At 35.5% G+C, this 27,500-nt stretch overlaps 2 protein-coding genes across 6 annotated transcripts in view; both read right to left on the minus strand.

Annotated features, from left to right (window-relative positions):
* tfr2 (transferrin receptor 2) overlaps positions 1-25,078 on the minus strand; it is a 46,288-nt gene extending 21,210 nt beyond the window's left edge. The window contains exons 1-5 of one of the 3 annotated variants that reach the window (XR_010905275.1): positions 24,561-25,078; positions 23,340-23,596; positions 17,510-17,726; positions 1,189-1,372; positions 1-98 (exon numbers count right to left, since the gene is read on the minus strand). The exon at positions 1-98 is cut by the window's left edge and continues 43 nt beyond it. Coding sequence is in view for 2 of the 3 variants with exons in the window: in XM_067445300.1 (XP_067301401.1) it covers positions 1-98; positions 1,189-1,372; positions 17,510-17,726; positions 23,340-23,549 (709 nt within the window). In the remaining variant the exon portion in view is untranslated. The remainder of the gene's footprint in view (positions 99-1,188; positions 1,373-17,509; positions 17,727-23,339; positions 23,597-24,560) is intronic. The other 2 variants (XM_067445301.1, XM_067445300.1) reach the window with 2 other exon arrangements.
* A 610-nt stretch (positions 25,079-25,688) lies between these two features.
* Positions 25,689-27,500, minus strand: part of ctc1 (CTS telomere maintenance complex component 1) — a 65,882-nt gene continuing 64,070 nt past the window's right edge. For all 3 annotated transcript variants that reach the window (XM_067445305.1, XM_067445304.1, XM_067445306.1), the window contains one exon: positions 25,689-25,993. In XM_067445305.1, coding sequence (XP_067301406.1) covers positions 25,893-25,993 — 101 coding nt within the window. In that variant the 3' untranslated portion in view covers positions 25,689-25,892. The remainder of the gene's footprint in view (positions 25,994-27,500) is intronic.

Genomic DNA, 27,500 nt, shown 5'->3' on the forward strand with positions numbered 1-27,500 from the left:
TGTGGTCCATGCGGAGGTTCTGCAGGTTCTGGAGGATTTCTCTGGCCACGGCGTTACCTTCTGAGGATCCTGAAGGATGAGACTCGCGGCTCACACGCCTGAACCAAAACAACACAAAAAACACAGGTCAGAGGTCAACTTACTACCACGGTCATCTCAGGTTAAAAATCCACTTCCAACGACGAGAATAGTTTTTTTGTGCAAAAAAACAACTAAATAACGACTTATATAGTGATGGCCAATTTCAAAACAAAGCTTTGAACCGTTGTGAGTCAGTGAATCGATTCATGATTCGGATCACCAAAGTCACATGATTACAGCTGTTTGAATCGCGATCCGAATCATGTATCAATTCACTGACTCATTACCACTCAAATCTTTGTTTTGAAATCAGCCCATCACCATTGTTTTTTCATTTGTCAGTTTCTATTGATCATCTGTCCATCATCGGCTAAAGCCCACCCTGAGTTTGGCTGTGGGCGGGGCTGAGTTTGGCTGTGGTCGGGACTGGGTTTGGCTGTGGTCGGGACTGGGTTTGGCTGTGGTCGGGACTGGGTTTGGCTGTGGTCGGGACTGGGTTTGGCTGTGGGCGAGGCTGGGTTTGGCTGTGGGCGGGGTTGAGTTTGTCTGTAGGCGGGGCTGAGTTCGGCTGTAGGCAGGGCTGAGTTCGGCTGTAGGCGGGGCTGAGTTCGGCTGTAGGCAGGGCTGAGTTCGGCTGTAGGCGGGGCTGAGTTCGGCTGTAGGCAGGGCTGAGTTCGGCTGTGGGCAGGGCTGAGTTCGTCTGTAGGCGGGGCTGAGTTCGGTTGTGGGCGGGGCTGAGTTCGGCTGTAGGCAGGGCTGAGTTCGGTTGTGGGCGGGGCTGAGTTCGGCTGTGGGCGGGGCTGAGTTCGGCTGTGGGCGGGGCTGAGTTCGGCTGTGGACGGGGCTGAGTTCGGCTGTAGGCGGGGCTGAGTTCGGCTGTGGGTGGGGCTGAGTTTGGCTGTAGGCGGGGCTGAGTTTGGCTGTGGGCGGGGCTGAGTTCGACTGTGGGCGGGGCTGAGTTTGGCTGTGGGCGGGGCAGAGTTTGGCTGTGGGCGGGGCTGAGTTCAGCTGTGGGCTGGGCTGAGTTCGGCTGATGTAGGCTATATTTCTGAATGAAGTAAGTGATTAACTAGCCATTGGTAAGAGATGAGCAGTGTGAGTGCTGACCTGAGTGTGCTCTCTATCCGCTCCTCCTTCAGGTATTTCTTCAGCATGGCTCTGAGTTCGGCCATGTACAGCACCCCTCCCTCAGCTGAATGGTCTGATCCAGCCGCATCACTCAGAGGAATCTGAGCCTCTTCTCCACACAGATGGCACATCCCACGCAGCGCCACATACCCCAGCAGGAACGCTGCGGAGGACATATTGACACTATATGATAAATTAAAATAAGCTGATAACATCACTGTTTTCTCCAGAACGACTGTACAGCCAAATCTAATTCTGCTGCAGTATTGTCCTGGTTAACACTGTGAAGCTGCTTTGGAGCAATCGGCATTAGAAAAGCCTGATATAAATAAAGCTGATTGATTGATTAGGGCTGCACGATTAATCGTATTTGAATCGTGATAACGATATCTGCTTCCCACGATTGATTTCAAATAGAGCTTTTCTCCTTAAAAGGATGAACTTTCTTCCCATGTTTTGCAATCTGGCAACCTTGAGCACGCTCCTCTAAATGTGGAAGCAGATCTGAAAAGGCTGGAGTTCAGCGATCTCTCCACAGCGATGAAAGAGTCTCAGCCAGTCTTTATTTCTGCTCAACACACTTGTGCTATTAGTGAGCCTAAATCTGCCACCATCAAACCTTCAGCCATTAATGCCAACACATCTCCACCTTACTGTTTGCAGAATAAACGCACCTCTGCAACCGATGTGACAATTCAATCAGGAATATGAAACTAATTTAGAAGTATTGGAAATAATATTAGGAGTTTCACCGTTTTATCTTTTGAAGTTCCTTTAGCAGTTTTCATAATGTGGATTGTAATGTGAATCATAATGTGGATCATAATGTGAATCAATGTGGATCATAATGTGGATCATAATGTGAATCATAATGTGGATCATAATGTGAATCAATGTGGATCATAATGTGGATCGTAATGTGAATCACAATGTGAATCATAATGTGGATCATAATGTGGATTATAATGTGGATCATAATGTGAATCATAATGTGAATCAATGTGGATCATAATGTGGATTATAATGTGGATCATAATGTGAATCATAATGTGAATCAATGTGGATCATAATGTGGATCGTAATGTGAATCATAATGTGGATCATAATGTGGATTGTAATGTGAATCATAATGTGGATCATAATGTGGATCATAATGTGGATCGTAATTTGAATCATAATGTGGATCATAATGTGGATCATGATATGAATCATAATGGGGATTATAATGTGGATCATAATGTGAATCATGATATAATCATAATGTGAATCATTATGTGGATCATAATGTAAATCATAATGTTAAATCATAATGTGAATCATAATGTGGATCATTATGTGGATTATAATGTGGATCATAATGTTAAATCATAATGTGAATCATAATGGGGATCATTATGTGGATTATAATGTGAATCAGAATGTGGATTATAATGTGGACCATAATGTGGATCATAATGTGGATCAGATTGTGAATCAGAATGTGGATCATGTGAATCAGAATGTGGATCGTAATGTGAATCATAATGTGGATCATGATGTAAATCATAATGGCTTATTATAATGTGGATCATAATGTGGATCATAATGTAAATCATAGGGCCCTATCTTGCATAGGGCCCTATTGCTAATCTATACAAATGATTGCCGTTTTCAATATATTGCAATATATTGAAAAATATAAATATATATTCCCATATATGTTAATATATTTCCTAATGTATTGCATGAAATTTTCCAATATACTGCAATATATTTTTGTTTCGTAAGGGCTGCTCTTAGAAGAACATCAGTCTCCTCGGCTGTGAACCGCTCCTGGCGTGCGCCTGGTAAATACGCCATAATAATAGCGATCCATAATGGAACTTGCACAACTGCTTTTAAAGGGAATGTTGGATGACGCTCTGATTGGTTTATTCACATTACGCCCAAACCACACCTATGAATAATGAAGCTAATTCAGACCAACCCATTTTAGATTTGCGCCGGGCGCAAGAGCTATTTATCCCGCCAGGAAAATAGCAACAGCGCCGAGACCCGCCCACAAAGTTACTTGCGCTTCGGGCTTTGACACTTGCGTTTCAGATCGTTAAAATAGGGCCCATAATGTTAAATCATAATGTGAATCATAATGTGGATCATTATTTGGATCATAATGTGGATCATAATGTGGATCATAATGTGAATCATGATATAATCATAATGTGGATCATAATGTGAATCATAATGTAAATCATAATGTGATTCATAATGTTGATCATAATGTGAATCAATATGGATCATAATGTAGATCATAATGTGGATCATAATGTGGATCATAATGTGAATCATGATATAATCATAATGTGGATCATAATGTGAATCAATATGTAAATCATAATGTGAATCATAATGTTGATCATAATGTGAATCAATATGGATCATAATGTGGATCGCAATGTTAATCATAATGTGGATTATAATGTGGATCATAATGTGAATCATAATGTGAATCATAATGTGGATCATAATGTGAATCAATGTGGATCATAATGTGGATCGTAATGTGAATCATAATGTTAATCATAAAGTGGATCATAATGTGGATCATAATGTGAATCATAATGTGGATTATAATGTGGATCAGAATGTGGATTATAATGTGGATCAGAATGTGAATCATAATGTGGATTATTATGTGGATTATAATGTGGATCATAATGTGGATCAGAATGTGGATTATAATGTGGATCAGAATGTGAATCATAATGTGGATCATTATGTGGATTATAATGTGGATCATAATGTGGATCATAATGTGAATCAGAATGTGGATTATAATGTGGATCAGAATGTGAATCAGAATATGGATCAGAATGTGAATCAGAATGTGGATTATAATGTGGATCATAATGTGGATCATAATGTGAATCAGAATGTGGATTATAATGTGGATCAGAATGTGGATCATAATGTTAAATCATAATGTGGATCATAATGTGGATCGTAATTTAAATCATAATCTGGATCATAATGTGAATCATAATGTGGATCGTAATTTGAATCATAATCTGGATCATGATGTAAATCATAATGGCTTATTATAATTTGGATCATAATGTAAATCATAATGTTAAATCATAATGTGGATCATTATTTCGATCATAATGTGGATCATAATGTGGATAATAATGTGAACCAGAATGTGGATTATAATGTGGATTATAATGTGGATCATAATGTGAATCAGAATGTGGATCATAATGTGAATCAGAATGTGGATCATAATGTGAATCAGAATGTTAAATCATAATGTGAATCATAATGTGGATCATAATGTTAAATCATAATGTGGATCATAATGTTAAATCATAATGTGGATCATAATGTTAAATCATAATGTGGATCATAATGTTAAATCATAATGTGGATCATAATGTTAAATCATAATGTGAATCATAATGTGGATCATAATGTGGATTATAATGTTAAATCATAATGTGGATCATAATGTGGATCAAAATGTGGATCATAATGTGAATCATAATGTGGATCATAATGTGGATCATAATGTGGATCATAATGTGCATCATAATGTTAAATCATAATGGGGATCATAATGTTAAATCATAATGTGAATCATAATGTGGATCATAATGTGGATCATAATGTTAAATCATAATGTGGATCATAATGTGGATCAAAATGTGGATCATAATGTGGATCATAATGTGGATCATAATGTGGATCATAATGTGGATCAAAATGTGGATCATAATGTGGGTCATAATGTGGATCATAATGTGGATCATAATGTGGATCATAATGTGAATCATAATGTGGATCATAATGTGGATCATAATGTGGATCATAATGTGCATCATAATGTTAAATCATAATGTTAAATCATAATGTGGATCATAATGTGGATCATAATGTGGATCATCATAATGTGGATCATAATGTGAATCATAATGTGGATCATTATGTGGATTATAATATTGATCATAATGTGGATCATAATGTGGATCATAATGTTAAATCATAATGTGGATTATAATGTGGATCAGAATGTGAATCAGAATGTGGATTATAATGTGGATCATAATGTGAATCAGAATGTTAAATCATAATGTTAAATCATAATGTGGATCATAATGTGAATCATAATGTGGATCATAATGTTAAATCATAATGTGGATCATAATGTTAAATCATAATGTGGATCATAATGTTAAATCATAATGTGAATCATAATGTGGATCATAATGTGGATTATAATGTTAAATCATAATGTGGATCATAATGTGGATCAAAATGTGGATCATAATGTGGATCATAATGTGGATCATAATGTGGATCATAATGTGGGTCATAATGTGGATCATAATGTGGATCATAATGTGGATCATAATGTGAATCATAATGTGGATCATAATGTGGATCATAATGTGGATCATAATGTGCATCATAATGTTAAATCATAATGGGGATCATAATGTTAAATCATAATGTGAATCATAATGTGGATCATAATGTGGATCATAATGTTAAATCATAATGTGGATCATAATGTGGATCATAATGTGGATCAAAATGTGGATCATAATGTGGATCATAATGTGGATCATAATGTGGATCATAATGTGGATCAAAATGTGGATCATAATGTGGGTCATAATGTGGATCATAATGTGGATCATAATGTGGATCATAATGTGGATCATAATGTGGATCATAATGTGCATCATAATGTTAAATCATAATGTTAAATCATAATGTGGATCATAATGTGGATCATAATGTGGATCATAATGTGGATCATCATAATGTGGATCATAATGTGAATCATAATGTGGATCATTATGTGGATTATAATATTGATCATAATGTGGATCATAATGTGGATCATAATGTTAAATCATAATGTGGATCATAATGTGAATCATAATGTGGATCATTATGTGGATTATAATGTGGATCATAATGTGGATCATAATGTGCATCATAATGTTAAATCATAATGTTAAATCATAATGTGGATCATAATGTGGATCATAATGTGGATCATAATGTTAAATCATAATGAGGATCATAATGTGAATCATAATGTGGATCATAATGTGAATCATAATGTGGATCATAATGTGGATCATAATGTGGATCATAATGTGCATCATAATGTTAAATCATAATGTTAAATCATAATGTGGATCATAATGTGGATCATAATGTGGATCATAATGTGGATCATCATAATGTGGATCATAATGTGAATCATAATGTGGATCATTATGTGGATTATAATATTGATCATAATGTGGATCATAATGTGGATCATAATGTTAAATCATAATGTGGATTATAATGTGGATCAGAATGTGAATCAGAATGTGGATTATAATGTGGATCATAATGTGAATCAGAATGTGGATCATAATGTGAATCAGAATGTTAAATCATAATGTGAATCATAATGTGGATCATAATGTTAAATCATAATGTGGATCATAATGTTAAATCATAATGTGGATCATAATGTTAAATCATAATGTGGATCATAATGTTAAATCATAATGTGGATCATAATGTTAAATCATAATGTGAATCATAATGTGGATCATAATGTGGATTATAATGTTAAATCATAATGTGGATCATAATGTGGATCAAAATGTGGATCATAATGTGGATCATAATGTGGATCATAATGTGGGTCATAATGTGGATCATAATGTGGATCATAATGTGGATCATAATGTGAATCATAATGTGGATCATAATGTGGATCATAATGTGGATCATAATGTGCATCATAATGTTAAATCATAATGGGGATCATAATGTTAAATCATAATGTGAATCATAATGTGGATCATAATGTGGATCATAATGTTAAATCATAATGTGGATCATAATGTGGATCATAATGTGGATCAAAATGTGGATCATAATGTGGATCATAATGTGGATCATAATGTGGATCATAATGTGGATCAAAATGTGGATCATAATGTGGGTCATAATGTGGATCATAATGTGGATCATAATGTGGATCATAATGTGAATCATAATGTGGATCATAATGTGGATCATAATGTGGATCATAATGTGCATCATAATGTTAAATCATAATGTTAAATCATAATGTGGATCATAATGTGGATCATAATGTGGATCATAATGTGGATCATCATAATGTGGATCATAATGTGAATCATAATGTGGATCATTATGTGGATTATAATATTGATCATAATGTGGATCATAATGTGGATCATAATGTTAAATCATAATGTGGATCATAATGTGAATCATAATGTGGATCATTATGTGGATTATAATGTGGATCATAATGTGAATCATAATGTGAATCATAATGTGAATCATAATGTGAATCATAATGTGGATCATAATGTGGATCATAATGTGGATCATAATGTTAAATCATAATGAGAATCATAATGTGGATCATAATGTGGATCATAATGTGAATCATAATGTGGATCATAATGTTAAATCATAATGTGAATCATAATGTGAATCATAATGTGGATCATAATGTTAAATCATAATGTGGATCATAATGTGAATCATAATGTGGATCATTATGTGGATCATTATGTGGATCATTATGTGGATCATAATGTGGATCATAATGTGAATCATAATGTGGATCATAATGTTAAATCATAATGTGAATCATAATGTGAATCATAATGTGGATCATAATGTGAATCATAATGTGGATCATAATGTGAATCATAATGTGAATCATAATGTGGATCATAATGTGGATTATAATGTTAAATCATAATGTGGATCATAATGTGGATCAAAATGTGGATCATAATGTGAATCATAATGTGGATCATAATGTGGATCATAATGTGGATCATAATGTGCATCATAATGTTAAATCATAATGGGGATCATAATGTTAAATCATAATGTGAATCATAATGTGGATCATAATGTGGATCATAATGTTAAATCATAATGTGGATCATAATGTGGATCAAAATGTGGATCATAATGTGGATCATAATGTGGATCATAATGTGGATCATAATGTGGATCAAAATGTGGATCATAATGTGGGTCATAATGTGGATCATAATGTGGATCATAATGTGGATCATAATGTGAATCATAATGTGGATCATAATGTGGATCATAATGTGGATCATAATGTGCATCATAATGTTAAATCATAATGTTAAATCATAATGTGGATCATAATGTGGATCATAATGTGGATCATCATAATGTGGATCATAATGTGAATCATAATGTGGATCATTATGTGGATTATAATATTGATCATAATGTGGATCATAATGTGGATCATAATGTTAAATCATAATGTGGATTATAATGTGGATCAGAATGTGAATCAGAATGTGGATTATAATGTGGATCATAATGTGAATCAGAATGTTAAATCATAATGTTAAATCATAATGTGGATCATAATGTGAATCATAATGTGGATCATAATGTTAAATCATAATGTGGATCATAATGTTAAATCATAATGTGGATCATAATGTTAAATCATAATGTGAATCATAATGTGGATCATAATGTGGATTATAATGTTAAATCATAATGTGGATCATAATGTGGATCAAAATGTGGATCATAATGTGGATCATAATGTGGATCATAATGTGGATCATAATGTGGGTCATAATGTGGATCATAATGTGGATCATAATGTGGATCATAATGTGAATCATAATGTGGATCATAATGTGGATCATAATGTGGATCATAATGTGCATCATAATGTTAAATCATAATGGGGATCATAATGTTAAATCATAATGTGAATCATAATGTGGATCATAATGTGGATCATAATGTTAAATCATAATGTGGATCATAATGTGGATCATAATGTGGATCAAAATGTGGATCATAATGTGGATCATAATGTGGATCATAATGTGGATCATAATGTGGATCAAAATGTGGATCATAATGTGGGTCATAATGTGGATCATAATGTGGATCATAATGTGGATCATAATGTGGATCATAATGTGGATCATAATGTGCATCATAATGTTAAATCATAATGTTAAATCATAATGTGGATCATAATGTGGATCATAATGTGGATCATAATGTGGATCATCATAATGTGGATCATAATGTGAATCATAATGTGGATCATTATGTGGATTATAATATTGATCATAATGTGGATCATAATGTGGATCATAATGTTAAATCATAATGTGGATCATAATGTGAATCATAATGTGGATCATTATGTGGATTATAATGTGGATCATAATGTGGATCATAATGTGCATCATAATGTTAAATCATAATGTTAAATCATAATGTGGATCATAATGTGGATCATAATGTGGATCATAATGTTAAATCATAATGAGGATCATAATGTGAATCATAATGTGGATCATAATGTGAATCATAATGTGGATCATAATGTGGATCATAATGTGGATCATAATGTGCATCATAATGTTAAATCATAATGTTAAATCATAATGTGGATCATAATGTGGATCATAATGTGGATCATAATGTGGATCATCATAATGTGGATCATAATGTGAATCATAATGTGGATCATTATGTGGATTATAATATTGATCATAATGTGGATCATAATGTGGATCATAATGTTAAATCATAATGTGGATTATAATGTGGATCAGAATGTGAATCAGAATGTGGATTATAATGTGGATCATAATGTGAATCAGAATGTGGATCATAATGTGAATCAGAATGTTAAATCATAATGTGAATCATAATGTGGATCATAATGTTAAATCATAATGTGGATCATAATGTTAAATCATAATGTGGATCATAATGTTAAATCATAATGTGGATCATAATGTTAAATCATAATGTGGATCATAATGTTAAATCATAATGTGAATCATAATGTGGATCATAATGTGGATTATAATGTTAAATCATAATGTGGATCATAATGTGGATCAAAATGTGGATCATAATGTGGATCATAATGTGGATCATAATGTGGATCATAATGTGGGTCATAATGTGGATCATAATGTGGATCATAATGTGGATCATAATGTGAATCATAATGTGGATCATAATGTGGATCATAATGTGGATCATAATGTGCATCATAATGTTAAATCATAATGGGGATCATAATGTTAAATCATAATGTGAATCATAATGTGGATCATAATGTGGATCATAATGTTAAATCATAATGTGGATCATAATGTGGATCATAATGTGGATCAAAATGTGGATCATAATGTGGATCATAATGTGGATCATAATGTGGATCATAATGTGGATCAAAATGTGGATCATAATGTGGATCATAATGTGGATCATAATGTGCATCATAATGTTAAATCATAATGTTAAATCATAATGTGGATCATAATGTGGATCATAATGTGGATCATCATAATGTGGATCATAATGTGAATCATAATGTGGATCATTATGTGGATTATAATATTGATCATAATGTGGATCATAATGTGGATCATAATGTTAAATCATAATGTGGATTATAATGTGGATCAGAATGTGAATCAGAATGTGGATTATAATGTGGATCATAATGTGAATCAGAATGTTAAATCATAATGTTAAATCATAATGTGGATCATAATGTGAATCATAATGTGGATCATAATGTTAAATCATAATGTGGATCATAATGTTAAATCATAATGTGGATCATAATGTTAAATCATAATGTGAATCATAATGTGGATCATAATGTGGATTATAATGTTAAATCATAATGTGGATCATAATGTGGATCAAAATGTGGATCATAATGTGGATCATAATGTGGATCATAATGTGGATCATAATGTGGGTCATAATGTGGATCATAATGTGGATCATAATGTGGATCATAATGTGAATCATAATGTGGATCATAATGTGGATCATAATGTGGATCATAATGTGCATCATAATGTTAAATCATAATGGGGATCATAATGTTAAATCATAATGTGAATCATAATGTGGATCATAATTGTGGATCATAATGTTAAATCATAATGTGGATCATAATGTGGATCATAATGTGGATCAAAATGTGGATCATAATGTGGATCATAATGTGGATCATAATGTGGATCATAATGTGGATCAAAATGTGGATCATAATGTGGGTCATAATGTGGATCATAATGTGGATCATAATGTGGATCATAATGTGGATCATAATGTGGATCATAATGTGCATCATAATGTTAAATCATAATGTTAAATCATAATGTGGATCATAATGTGGATCATAATGTGGATCATAATGTGGATCATCATAATGTGGATCATAATGTGAATCATAATGTGGATCATTATGTGGATTATAATATTGATCATAATGTGGATCATAATGTGGATCATAATGTTAAATCATAATGTGGATCATAATGTGAATCATAATGTGGATCATTATGTGGATTATAATGTGGATCATAATGTGGATCATAATGTGCATCATAATGTTAAATCATAATGTTAAATCATAATGTGGATCATAATGTGGATCATAATGTGGATCATAATGTTAAATCATAATGAGGATCATAATGTGAATCATAATGTGGATCATAATGTGAATCATAATGTGGATCATAATGTGGATCATAATGTGGATCATAATGTGCATCATAATGTTAAATCATAATGTTAAATCATAATGTGGATCATAATGTGGATCATAATGTGGATCATAATGTGGATCATCATAATGTGGATCATAATGTGAATCATAATGTGGATCATTATGTGGATTATAATATTGATCATAATGTGGATCATAATGTGGATCATAATGTTAAATCATAATGTGGATTATAATGTGGATCAGAATGTGAATCAGAATGTGGATTATAATGTGGATCATAATGTGAATCAGAATGTGGATCATAATGTGAATCAGAATGTTAAATCATAATGTGAATCATAATGTGGATCATAATGTTAAATCATAATGTGGATCATAATGTTAAATCATAATGTGGATCATAATGTTAAATCATAATGTGGATCATAATGTTAAATCATAATGTGGATCATAATGTTAAATCATAATGTGAATCATAATGTGGATCATAATGTGGATTATAATGTTAAATCATAATGTGGATCATAATGTGGATCAAAATGTGGATCATAATGTGGATCATAATGTGGATCATAATGTGGATCATAATGTGGGTCATAATGTGGATCATAATGTGGATCATAATGTGGATCATAATGTGAATCATAATGTGGATCATAATGTGGATCATAATGTGGATCATAATGTGCATCATAATGTTAAATCATAATGGGGATCATAATGTTAAATCATAATGTGAATCATAATGTGGATCATAATGTGGATCATAATGTTAAATCATAATGTGGATCATAATGTGGATCATAATGTGGATCAAAATGTGGATCATAATGTGGATCATAATGTGGATCATAATGTGGATCATAATGTGGATCAAAATGTGGATCATAATGTGGGTCATAATGTGGATCATAATGTGGATCATAATGTGGATCATAATGTGAATCATAATGTGGATCATAATGTGGATCATAATGTGGATCATAATGTGCATCATAATGTTAAATCATAATGTTAAATCATAATGTGGATCATAATGTGGATCATAATGTGGATCATAATGTGGATCATCATAATGTGGATCATAATGTGAATCATAATGTGGATCATTATGTGGATTATAATATTGATCATAATGTGGATCATAATGTGGATCATAATGTTAAATCATAATGTGGATCATAATGTGAATCATAATGTGGATCATTATGTGGATTATAATGTGGATCATAATGTGAATCATAATGTGAATCATAATGTGAATCATAATGTGAATCATAATGTGGATCATAATGTGGATCATAATGTGGATCATAATGTTAAATCATAATGAGAATCATAATGTGGATCATAATGTGGATCATAATGTGAATCATAATGTGGATCATAATGTTAAATCATAATGTGAATCATAATGTGAATCATAATGTGGATCATAATGTTAAATCATAATGTGGATCATAATGTGAATCATAATGTGGATCATTATGTGGATCATTATGTGGATCATTATGTGGATCATAATGTGGATCATAATGTGAATCATAATGTGGATCATAATGTTAAATCATAATGTGAATCATAATGTGAATCATAATGTGGATCATAATGTGAATCATAATGTGGATCATAATGTGAATCATAATGTGAATCATAATGTGGATCATAATGTGGATTATAATGTTAAATCATAATGTGGATCATAATGTGGATCAAAATGTGGATCATAATGTGAATCATAATGTGGATCATAATGTGGATCATAATGTGGATCATAATGTGCATCATAATGTTAAATCATAATGGGGATCATAATGTTAAATCATAATGTGAATCATAATGTGGATCATAATGTGGATCATAATGTTAAATCATAATGTGGATCATAATGTGGATCAAAATGTGGATCATAATGTGGATCATAATGTGGATCATAATGTGGATCATAATGTGGATCAAAATGTGGATCATAATGTGGGTCATAATGTGGATCATAATGTGGATCATAATGTGGATCATAATGTGAATCATAATGTGGATCATAATGTGGATCATAATGTGGATCATAATGTGCATCATAATGTTAAATCATAATGTTAAATCATAATGTGGATCATAATGTGGATCATAATGTGGATCATCATAATGTGGATCATAATGTGAATCATAATGTGGATCATTATGTGGATTATAATATTGATCATAATGTGGATCATAATGTGGATCATAATGTTAAATCATAATGTGGATTATAATGTGGATCAGAATGTGAATCAGAATGTGGATTATAATGTGGATCATAATGTGAATCAGAATGTTAAATCATAATGTTAAATCATAATGTGGATCATAATGTGAATCATAATGTGGATCATAATGTTAAATCATAATGTGGATCATAATGTTAAATCATAATGTGGATCATAATGTTAAATCATAATGTGAATCATAATGTGGATCATAATGTGGATTATAATGTTAAATCATAATGTGGATCATAATGTGGATCAAAATGTGGATCATAATGTGGATCATAATGTGGATCATAATGTGGATCATAATGTGGGTCATAATGTGGATCATAATGTGGATCATAATGTGGATCATAATGTGAATCATAATGTGGATCATAATGTGGATCATAATGTGGATCATAATGTGCATCATAATGTTAAATCATAATGGGGATCATAATGTTAAATCATAATGTGAATCATAATGTGGATCATAATGTGGATCATAATGTTAAATCATAATGTGGATCATAATGTGGATCATAATGTGGATCAAAATGTGGATCATAATGTGGATCATAATGTGGATCATAATGTGGATCATAATGTGGATCAAAATGTGGATCATAATGTGGGTCATAATGTGGATCATAATGTGGATCATAATGTGGATCATAATGTGGATCATAATGTGGATCATAATGTGCATCATAATGTTAAATCATAATGTTAAATCATAATGTGGATCATAATGTGGATCATAATGTGGATCATAATGTGGATCATCATAATGTGGATCATAATGTGAATCATAATGTGGATCATTATGTGGATTATAATATTGATCATAATGTGGATCATAATGTGGATCATAATGTTAAATCATAATGTGGATCATAATGTGAATCATAATGTGGATCATTATGTGGATTATAATGTGGATCATAATGTGGATCATAATGTGCATCATAATGTTAAATCATAATGTTAAATCATAATGTGGATCATAATGTGGATCATAATGTGGATCATAATGTTAAATCATAATGAGGATCATAATGTGAATCATAATGTGGATCATAATGTGAATCATAATGTGGATCATAATGTGGATCATAATGTGGATCATAATGTGCATCATAATGTTAAATCATAATGTTAAATCATAATGTGGATCATAATGTGGATCATAATGTGGATCATAATGTGGATCATCATAATGTGGATCATAATGTGAATCATAATGTGGATCATTATGTGGATTATAATATTGATCATAATGTGGATCATAATGTGGATCATAATGTTAAATCATAATGTGGATTATAATGTGGATCAGAATGTGAATCAGAATGTGGATTATAATGTGGATCATAATGTGAATCAGAATGTGGATCATAATGTGAATCAGAATGTTAAATCATAATGTGAATCATAATGTGGATCATAATGTTAAATCATAATGTGGATCATAATGTTAAATCATAATGTGGATCATAATGTTAAATCATAATGTGGATCATAATGTTAAATCATAATGTGGATCATAATGTTAAATCATAATGTGAATCATAATGTGGATCATAATGTGGATTATAATGTTAAATCATAATGTGGATCATAATGTGGATCAAAATGTGGATCATAATGTGGATCATAATGTGGATCATAATGTGGATCATAATGTGGGTCATAATGTGGATCATAATGTGGATCATAATGTGGATCATAATGTGAATCATAATGTGGATCATAATGTGGATCATAATGTGGATCATAATGTGCATCATAATGTTAAATCATAATGGGGATCATAATGTTAAATCATAATGTGAATCATAATGTGGATCATAATGTGGATCATAATGTTAAATCATAATGTGGATCATAATGTGGATCATAATGTGGATCAAAATGTGGATCATAATGTGGATCATAATGTGGATCATAATGTGGATCATAATGTGGATCAAAATGTGGATCATAATGTGGGTCATAATGTGGATCATAATGTGGATCATAATGTGGATCATAATGTGAATCATAATGTGGATCATAATGTGGATCATAATGTGGATCATAATGTGCATCATAATGTTAAATCATAATGTTAAATCATAATGTGGATCATAATGTGGATCATAATGTGGATCATAATGTGGATCATCATAATGTGGATCATAATGTGAATCATAATGTGGATCATTATGTGGATTATAATATTGATCATAATGTGGATCATAATGTGGATCATAATGTTAAATCATAATGTGGATCATAATGTGAATCATAATGTGGATCATTATGTGGATTATAATGTGGATCATAATGTGAATCATAATGTGAATCATAATGTGAATCATAATGTGAATCATAATGTGGATCATAATGTGGATCATAATGTGGATCATAATGTTAAATCATAATGAGAATCATAATGTGGATCATAATGTGGATCATAATGTGAATCATAATGTGGATCATAATGTTAAATCATAATGTGAATCATAATGTGAATCATAATGTGGATCATAATGTTAAATCATAATGTGGATCATAATGTGAATCATAATGTGGATCATTATGTGGATCATTATGTGGATCATTATGTGGATCATAATGTGGATCATAATGTGAATCATAATGTGGATCATAATGTTAAATCATAATGTGAATCATAATGTGAATCATAATGTGGATCATAATGTGAATCATAATGTGGATCATAATGTGAATCATAATGTGGATCATAATGTGAATCATAATGTGAATCATAATGTGAATCATAATGTGGATCATAATGTGGACAAACTAAACTTAGCGAATTTGAATGAATATCAACAAATGCAGACTGGATCTCCGCCTTATAGGTTATGAAGATGCATTTATTCTGCAAACTGTGACAATTCAATCAGAGATATATATATAAATTGGGGACACTAAAATTATGATCAAAGTTATTGAAATAATATACAAATTAGATTAATTTATTAGGTCTTATTTAATTCTATAAACTATAATACTGATCTGCCAGCATTGTCTCTCTCTGATAAATTAAAATAAGCTGATAACATCACTGTTTACTCCAGAACGACTGTACAGCCAAATCTAATTCTGCTTCAGTATTGTCCTGTTTAACACTGAAGCTGCTCTGACACAATCGGCGCTGGAGAAGAGCGATAGAAATAAAGATGACTGATTGATATCACAAAGAGATTCCTTATCATAGTTGGTTAAATGAAGTCGGTGCACCACCTACAGGCCTTTTGGGTGAAGTGCAGGTTGGTAAACAACATGTAAAATGGCCATAACTACATTTTGATACCTTTTGATAGAACAATCGTGATTAATAATCGTGATTATAATAGAGCAAAATAACCACGATGATGATTTTAACCATTATCGTGCAGCCCTACATTACATATAACATGATGCTGAACTGCCGTTAGTGTATGATGACCTGTGCAGAATATGAGCAGGCCGATCAGTGTGAGATATACGGCAGCTCTCTGGCGGCCATTCTGCTGCTGCATCATCACCGTGCTGATGTCACTGCTCAGTGTGACCTCTGACCCCTGCTCCATCGAGACCAGCTTCATCTCAACCTGAGGGACACGCCTCCTGACTCCGCCCCCTTCCTCCATGCTCTCATCGGCCTGAGCTCCACCCCCTGATGCCTGTCAATCAACATTAACACAAGAAATAAATGTAGGGAAAAAAAAGAGCTGGACAGTAACTCAGCTCATTTACTTAAGTGCTGTACTTAAGTACACTTGTTGAGTATCTGTGCTTTACTTGAGTGGTGTACTTAAGTACACTTGTTGAGTATCTGTGCTTTACTTGAGTGGTGTACTTAAGTACACTTGTTGAGTATCTGTGCTTTACTTGAGTGGTGTACTTAAGTACACTTGTTGAGTATCTGTGCTTTACTTGAGTACTGTACTTTAGTACACTTGTTGAGTATCTGTACTTTACTTGAGTGCTGTACTTAAGTACACTTGTTGAGTATCTGTGCTTTACTTGAGTGCTGTACTTAAGTACACTTGTTGAGTATCTGTACTTTTCTTGAGTGTTGTACTTAAGTTCACTTGTTGAGTATTTGTGCTTTTCTTGAGTCCTGTACTTAAGTACACTTGTTGAGTATCTGTGCTTTACTTGAGTGCTGTACTTAAGTTCACTTGTTGAGTATCTGTGCTTTACTTGAGTGCTGTACTTAAGTTCACTTGTTGAGTATCTGTGCTTTACTTGAGTGCTGTACTTAAGTACACTTGTTGAGTATCTGTGCTTTACTTGAGTGCTGTACTTAAGTACACTTGTTGAGTATCTGTGCTTTACTTGAGTGCTGTACTTAAGTTCACTTGTTGAGTATCTGTGCTTTACTTGAGTGCTGTACTTAAGTTCACTTGTTGAGTATCTGTGCTTTACTTGAGTGCTGTACTTAAGTACACTTGTTGAGTATCTGTGCTTTACTTGAGTGCTGTACTTAAGTACACTTGTTGAGTATCTGTGCTTTACTTGAGTGCTGTACTTAAGTACACTTGTTGAGTATCTGTACTTTTCTTGAGTGTTGTACTTAAGTTCACTTGTTGAGTATTTGTGCTTTTCTTGAGTCCTGTACTTAAGTTCACTTGTTGAGTATCTGTGCTTTACTTGAGTGCTGTACTTAAGTTCACTTGTTGAGTATCTGTGCTTTACCTGAGTGCTGTACTTAAGTACACTTGTTGAGTATCTGTGCTTTACTTGAGTGCTGTACTTAAGTTCACTTGTTGAGTATCTGTGCTTTACTTGAGTCCTGTACTTAAGTACACTTGTTGAGTATCTGTACTTTTCTTGAGTCCTGTACTTAAGTACACTTGTTGAGTATCTGTGCTTTACTTGAGTGCTGTACTTAAATACACTTGTTGAGTATCTGTGCTTTACTTGAGTGCTGTACTTAAGTACACTTGTTGAGTATCTGTACTTTACTTGAGTGCTGTACTTAAGTTCACTTGTTGAGTATCTGTGCTTTACCTGAGTGCTGTACTTAAGTTCACTTGTTGAGTATCAGTGCTTTACTTGAGTGCTGTACTTAAGTTCACTTGTTGAGTATCTGTGCTTTACTTGAGTGCTGTACTTAAATACACTTGTTGAGTATTTGTGCTTTACTTGAGTGCTGTACTTAAGTACACTTGTTGAGTATCTGTGCTTTACTTGAGTGCTGTACTTAAGTACACTTGTTGAGTATCTGTGCTTTACTTGAGTGCTGTACTTAAGTACACTTGTTGAGTATCTGTGCTTTACTTGAGTGCTGTACTTAAGTTCACTTGTTGAGTATCTGTGCTTTACTTGAGTGCTGTACGTAAGTTCACTTGTTGAGTATCTGTGCTTTACTTGAGTGCTGTACTTAAGTACACTTGTTGAGTATCTGTGCTTTACTTGAGTGCTGTACTTAAGTACACTTGTTGAGTATCAGTGCTTTACTTGAGTGCTGTACTTAAATACACTTGTTGAGTATCTGTGCTTTACTTGAGTGCTGTACTTTAGTACACTTGTTGAGTATCTGTGCTTTACTTGAGTATTGTACTTAAGTTCACTTGTTGAGTATCAGTGCTTTACTTGAGTGCTGTACTTAAGTACACTTGTTGAGTATCTGTGCTTTTCTTGAGTCCTGTACTTAAGGTAACTTGTTGAGTATCTGTACTTTACTTGAGTGCTGTACTTAAGTACACTTGTTGAGTATCTGTGCTTTTCTTGAGTCCTGTACTTAAGCACACTTGTTGAGTATTTGTGCTTTACTTGAGTGCTGTACTTAAGCACACTTGTTGAGTATCTGTGCTTTACTTGAGTGTTGTACTTAAGTACACTTGTTGAGTATCTGTGCCCGGTTGCATAAAACACCTTAAGTGAAAATTTCCCTTAAGATCGCCCTTAGGTTTCCCTTAAACTTAAGGGTGTTGCATAAAATAAGCCTTAAGTATCACTTAAGGGTTTATTAAACTGAAACGTCATAAACCCTTAGAATTATCCTCAAATGTCTATTTTTCACTTAAGTAATCCCTTAAAAACCGTTAAGTGTTGCATAAAGCCCCTTAACTGTCATTTTCCTAAGTATAGTTTAAGGTTAGGAAAAGTTTACCTTAAGAGTTGACGAACATTAATGAGAAAAAAATAGCTGAGTTTATTGATCCTGTTGAAGATGTAAATGTGCCAAAGCGAATTTTTCGTGATAGAGAGAATCCTCTGGACCATCTTAGCGATGAAAAACTGCTTGGCGAATATAGATTTGATCGCCGCGGGATATATGAGATCGCTAACAAACTGGAAGGCGATCTTGATCATGTTACCCAGCGCAACCGCTCACTACCCTCTGTGTTACAGTTGCTTATAGCACTTCGGTTCTTTGCAACTGGGAGTTTCCAGTCTGTAGTGGGAGATGTTTTCCATGTTCATAAATCGTCAGTTAGTAGAGTTATTCACCGGGTTGCAGGGGCTCTCTGCCGTCATTTAAGCCAAACTGTGACATTTCCATCGCGTGTTGAACTGTATGCCATTCAAACCTCTTTTTTTTCGGAAAGCGGGGTTTCCTCGAATAAGTGGTGTAATCGATGGCACACATGTCAGAATTCAGGCTCACCGCGCGCATGAAGATCAGAAAAAATTACCATTCTGTTAATGTGCAGCTAGTGTGACCATGTGTGCAGAATTAGAAATGTTGTTGCATCATGGCCAGGGAGTAGCCTACACATGACTCTAGGACTTTGACAGAGAGCTATAGCCTATTAACTTTAAAAAGTTGAAAATTAAGTAAAAACATATAGGCTTGTCAACTTTTTGAAAATATTTGATCAATGTATTAAAATGTATTTTGACTTGTTGATAATTATGGTCATCGTTTGATCCTATGAAAGATACAACAATGCGTTGACACACACACGGTCTATAATTGAGAGGACGATCGGACAGCTCAAACGCAGATTTCACTGTCTCCACAGCGAGCTGCGCGTCTGCAGAATTATTGTCGCCAGCGTTGTTCTTTTTAACATGTCAGAGATGTATTGTGAAGAGGGAGATGATGTCGAAGAAGAGGCTCAAGAAGCAGAAGCAGCAGAGGCTCATGAAGAAAATCAACAAGATCTTCAACGGGCTGGATTTGTTGTCAGAGATGCCATCGTAAATGCATTCTTTAATTAGTTTAGCTAGTAGCCTATGGACAATAGTCATACATATAAATAAATGAAATATAAATAAATAAATCATAAATAAATACAATGCCTGTCAGATCTGTCATAAAAAAAAATATTCGTCAATTGATGTGCATTTTATTTTTCCTTCACTTTGTAGCTGCATTAGTTTGTTATTAAGAATGAAGTTGTAAAGGTCTTGATTTTCCTTCTCCTTTTTAAGTTTTTCGATCTCTAATTGCAGTTTTGTCTTCTGTAGGATGTCTCTCTGCAGTTCTAGCACTTTTTCTCTTGTCGCGGCTGGAGAGGATATTTGCGTCTTTCTGCAATTCACAAGTGTTTTGAAGGAATAATGAAAAAAATCTAAAAATTACATCCAGGCTGTTCTAAGTAAAATTAACAATAGACTAAAATAATTGTTAACAAAGAAGCAATAAAACCTCACTTCGCTGCATGGTTTGGCGTGCTGCTGGCGCTCTGCCGGTGTTGAAGCTGATTTTTGCTTAGACGGTCTAACGTGTGAAACAAATAACGTTACCAAGCATATTATTTTATTTTGTCGTGATCTTCAAATCGTTTATCCTCAGCAGTGATCATTTTCATTTGATTTAAGACAATAATGTTCTCTCACTCCGTGTAATATTCCTCTTGTTGAATCTCAGCTTCACTCTCTAACCCGCCAGCGTAGCGTGTCTATGGCAACAGTAGAATTTTATAACGGTAAAACCTGGGTCGCAGTCGTGGAACACTTAGCGGCGTCCCTTACCTAAGAGAACCGTTTAAGGGATTATATGCAACACCCTTAAATCATTCCCTTAGATAAGGGGAAATCACGCCTTAAGTATCATACTTAAGGGAAAAACTTAAGGTGTTTTATGCAACCGGGCACTGTACTTTACTTGAGTGCTGTACTTAAGTTCACTTTTTGAGTATCTTTACTGGAGTATTATTTTTTCTGTAAACTTATGACTTTAACTTCACTCCATCTGAAAGACAAATATCGTCCTCTTTACTCCACTACATTTCTATCAAGGTCCTCGAAGTGGAAAGTCGTTTCTGTCGCAGCTTTGAAAGTCAGTGATGATTTTTTTCTTCTTTAAAAGGTGTTTGGGTTTTTGCAGAAAGCCTTTCAGGAATCACTCTTGTAGAGTCTCGTGAAGTTCAATGATTTCACAGCATTTATTAAACACTGATTTATAGTTTAGAGCAAAATGGAAGAAGACGGATGTCCAAATGCTCATTTAGTGGAGGATTCACATAAACAAAGTTGATTCTGTCTTCAGTGAAGGTGAACAGTGTGAGAATATCAGATGTGTATCAGTGTATTGGATCCGTGCATTCGGCCTTAAAGTGACAGCAGCTTTGTAACTTTTCTACAAGTATTTAAATGAGTTTAAGTTAGTCGTCTGCTAGTGTGTCAGATGGAGCGTCACTGACTGGCTTAAACCATGATGGCATAATGTGCATTTATACAACTATAATACAATAATGCGGCGACATAAAGAAGGACATTTACTTTTAATACTTAAGTACTTTTGAAAACAAATACTTCTGTACTTTTACTCCAGTAAAAATCTGTTTTTACAACTTTCACTTGAAGCGGAGTAATATTTGACCAGCAGTACTTTTACATTTACTCCAGTAATTAAGTTGTGCAGTTTGTCCACCTCTGAAAAAAACAGCAACTAAAACTTTAAATAAAAATAAAATAAAAAACGAATTAATCACCTTAAGCCCCGCCCCTAATGCCTGTCATTTAACATTAATACAAGAAATGAATGGAGGAAACTAAAACTTTAAAATTAAAACAGAAAATATAAAAATAAATACTAATTCAAAATATTAATAAAAACTTAATTAAAATATGATACACATTACGAGCATTGTACACTGCAACGTCAAAATGCGTAGAAAATATGAATGGCTTATTTTACGATTTATGGGGAATAAAAAAAAAGGAGTGTGTGTATTTCCACCATTGTAGGGTGGTTGTGTACACACTACGACACACACATTTACGTTCAAACACCATGTTTTGGCTCATCGGTATATATTGAAAATAATAAAATTAAAAACACAACAAAACTAAAACTTTAATAATTAAAATAAATTAATGAATGAAGCACTTACCTCAGTAATCAATCCTGTGACAGAATCCATCATCCTACAACACCTGTAATTCACACACACACACACACTTCTCGTTATTCTAAAACGTTTTAATGTGTATTTCTCCAGATGTGGCGGCGTTCTGCTGATTATTTGTGTGGTGTTGTAACTCCCGCATGTTTTCTTCACTGGATCGATAAGGTCAACGCAACACTCGAGCTCATTTCTCATCAATCCCAGCGGTGACGAAACTCTACTCTATCTCTACAGTGCAGCGACTGATAAAACACACACACCAGAGACAGGAAATGACCAAACACACACACTCACATGCTTTCAAACACTCACACACACGCTCTTACACACACTCACATGCTTTCAAACACACACACGCTCTCACACACACTCACATGCTTTCAAACACTCACACACACTCACATGCTTTCAAACACTCACACACGCTCTCACACACACTCACACGCTCTCACACACACACACGCTTTCACACACACTTACTTTTTTTTACACACTCACACTTTCACACACACTCACTCTCTCTCACAAACACACACACACACACTCGCTCTCATATACACTCAGATGCACTCACACAACACACTCAAACACTCACTCTCTCTCACACACACATGCACTCACACTCTCTCTCTCACACACACACACACACACACACACACACACACACACACACACACACACTCTCACATACACTCAGATGCACTCACATGCATGCACTCACACATCACACTCAAACACTCACTCACACACACTCAAACGCTTTGAAACACACTCACGCACTTTCACTTGCTTTCACACACACACACACACACACACACACACACACACACACACACACACACACACACACACACACACACACACACACACACACACACACACACACACACACACACACACTCTACCCTAACCAACCCTACCCTAACCCTAACCCACACACAAAAACTCACTCACATGCTTTCAAACACTCACACACATGCTTTCAAACACAGACACACACACACACACACAAACACACGCTCTCTCTCACACATACACACACACACACTCTCTCTCTCTCTCTCTCTCTCTCTCTCTCTCACACACACACACAAACACACTTTCACACAACACACACACACTCTCTCTCACACACACAAATAATCACATCTCAGTTGGACATTAAGTAGCTAATGTTTTAGCTCAAAGGGATTCGACAGATAAAACCTTTGGCGATCTGCATCAGTTCATCCAGAAAAACCCACGTGGAGTCGATGAGCCGAACGGATCCACAGCAGCTCTTCAGCAGAGAACACGAGACCAGAACACACACACACACACACACACACACACACACACACACACACACACACACACACAACGCCTCAATCTCTTACAAGCCACCAACACTGACTAAACCCCAGCAGAAGATCCTCGTCAGCCTTTGAAGCTCTATTTACTCTCCTGCTTCACATATTGATTTCTATTGCAAACACACACACACACACACAGGACAAGGACACACACCTGCTAGAGACAGTAGTGTGTGTTTGATAAGAGCCGTTAAAGTGAACAAAATTCAACATGACTGACGTTACCAGGTCATCAAACACATACGTCGCAATATTAAACACATTAACAAAGTGACACGACGTGATAAGTTATTAGACGTATAAACAAACAAACAACACATGCGCAAAACTCACACAATCTCAAGCGTTACGACATCATCAATGATCGCAGGAAGAGAAAAGCGACATACTGATCAGGGACTGCCTGTAAGCTCCGCCCCCTGAGGCTCATCTGTGCGGAGCTCCGCCCCCTGAGGCTCATCTGTGTGGAGCTCCGCCCCCTGAGGCTCATCTGTGAGGAGCTCCGCCCCCTGAGGCTCATCTGTGAGGAGCTCCGCCCCCTGAGGCTCATCTGTGTGGAGCTCCGCCCCCTGAGGCTCATCTTGAGGAGCTCCGCCCCCTGAGGCTCATCTGTGAGGAACTCCAACCCCTGAGGCTCATCTGTGAGGAGCTCCGCCTCCTGAGGCTGATCTGTGTGGAGCTCCGCCCCCTGAGACTCATCTGTGAGGAGCTCCGCCCCCTGAGGCTGATCTGTGTTGAGCTCCGCCCCCTGAGGCTCATCTGTGAGGAGCTCCGCCCCCTGAGGCTGATCTGTGTGGAGCTCCGCCCCCTGAGGCTCATCTGTGAGGAGCTCCGCCTCCTGAGGCTGATCTGTGTGGAGCTCCGCCCCCTGAGGCTGATTTGTGTGGAGCTCCGCCCCCTGAGGCTCATCTGTGAGGAGCTCCGCCTCCTGAGGCTCATCTTATTGGTTTGTTATTCACAGTTATAAATCAATCAAACGTAATCATTTAAATATAATTTATTTCTGTTTCTGAACAAGAGTTTTACATTACAATATTTACTGTTGAAACATAATTGTTATTTTGTAACAAACATAATTCAATAGACACTCAAGAACGGCAGCAGAACATTAAACACATGAATGTGAGTGTGTGTTCAGTGTGTATTTGTGTGTGTGTTTGAGCGTGTGTGTTCAGTGTGTGTGTGTTCAGTGTGTATGTATGTGTTGGCATTGTAACTGCAGTGCAGGTGTGAATTTGCAGATGAATTCTGTTTGTCCTCGATGAACTTTCCTCAGCTGAGGTTTCCCTGAAACACACACACACAAACAAACACACACACACACATTTAGTTATTTTGTGATCCTGATCCCTGTTTATAATATGTAGATAGAGAAATACTAAGGTATGAAGGGAGGATAGTGTGTGATGTCACAATATTACTCATTATAATAATTAATACACATAGCCGATACTGTAGTAATGTAAACTGCAGTTCTTCGTCTGGCCACTAGAGCGGCTCCAGAAGCCGATACTGTAGTAATGTAAACTGCAGTTCCTCCACTGGCCACTAGAGCGGCTCCTGAAGCCGATACTGTAGTAATGTAAACTGCAGTTCCTCGTCTGGCCACTAGAGCGGCTCCAGAAGCCGATACTGTAGTAATGTAAACTGCAGTTCCTCGTCTGGCCACTAGAGCGGCTCCAGAAGCCGATACTGTAGTAATGTAAACTGCAGTTTCTCCTCTGGCCACTAGAGCCGCTCCTGAAGCCGATACATAAGTAATGTAAGCTGCAGTTCCTCCACTGGCCACTAGAGCGGCTCCAGAAGCCGATACTGAAGTAATGTAAACTGCAGTTCCTCCTCTGGCCACTAGAGCGGCTCCAGAAGCCGATACTGTAGTAATGTAAACTGCAGTTCCTCCTCTGGCCACTAGAGCGGCTCCAGAAGCCAATACTGTAGTAATGTAAACTGCAGTTCCTCCTCTGGCCACTAGAGCGGCTCCAGAAGCCGATACTGTAGTAATGTAAACTGCAGTTCCTCCTCTGGCCACTAGAGCGGCTCCAGAAGCCGATACTGAAGTAATGTAAACTGCAGTTCCTCCACTGGCCACTAGAGCGGCTCCAGAAGCCGTTACTGTAGTAATGTAAACTGCAGTTCCTCCACTGGCCACTAGAGCGGCTCCAGAAGCCGATACTGTAGTAATGTAAACTGCAGTTCCTCCTCTGGCCACTAGAGCGGCTCCAGAAGCCGATACTGTAGTAATGTAAACTGCAGTTTCTCCTCTGGCCACTAGAGCCGCTCCTGAAGCCGATACTGTAGTAATGTAAACTGCAGTTCCTCGTCTGGCCACTAGAGTGGCTCCTGAAGCCGATACTGTAGTAATGTAAACTGCAGTTCCTCGTCTGGCCACTAGAGCGGCTCCTGAAGCCGATACTGTAGTAATGTAAACTGCAGTTCCTCCTCTGGCCACTAGAGCGGCTCCTGAAGCCGATACTGTAGTAATGTAAACTGCAGTTTCTCCTCTGGCCACTAGAGCGGCTCCAGAAGCCGATACATAAGTAATGTAAGCTGCAGTTCCTCCTCTGGCCACTAGAGCGGCTCCAGAAGCCGATACTGAAGTAATGTAAACTGCAGTTCCTCCTCTGGCCACTAGAGCGGCTCCAGAAGCCGTTACTGTAGTAATGTAAACTGCAGTTCCTCGTCTGGCCACTAGAGCGGCTCCAGAAGGCGATACTGTAGTAATGTAAACTGCAGTTCCTCGTCTGGCCACTAGAGTGGCTCCAGAAGCCGATACTGTAGTAATGTAAACTGCAGT

Source organism: Pseudorasbora parva, chromosome 6 (assembly GCF_024679245.1).
Source record: "Pseudorasbora parva isolate DD20220531a chromosome 6, ASM2467924v1, whole genome shotgun sequence".
NCBI lineage: Eukaryota > Metazoa > Chordata > Actinopteri > Cypriniformes > Gobionidae > Pseudorasbora > Pseudorasbora parva.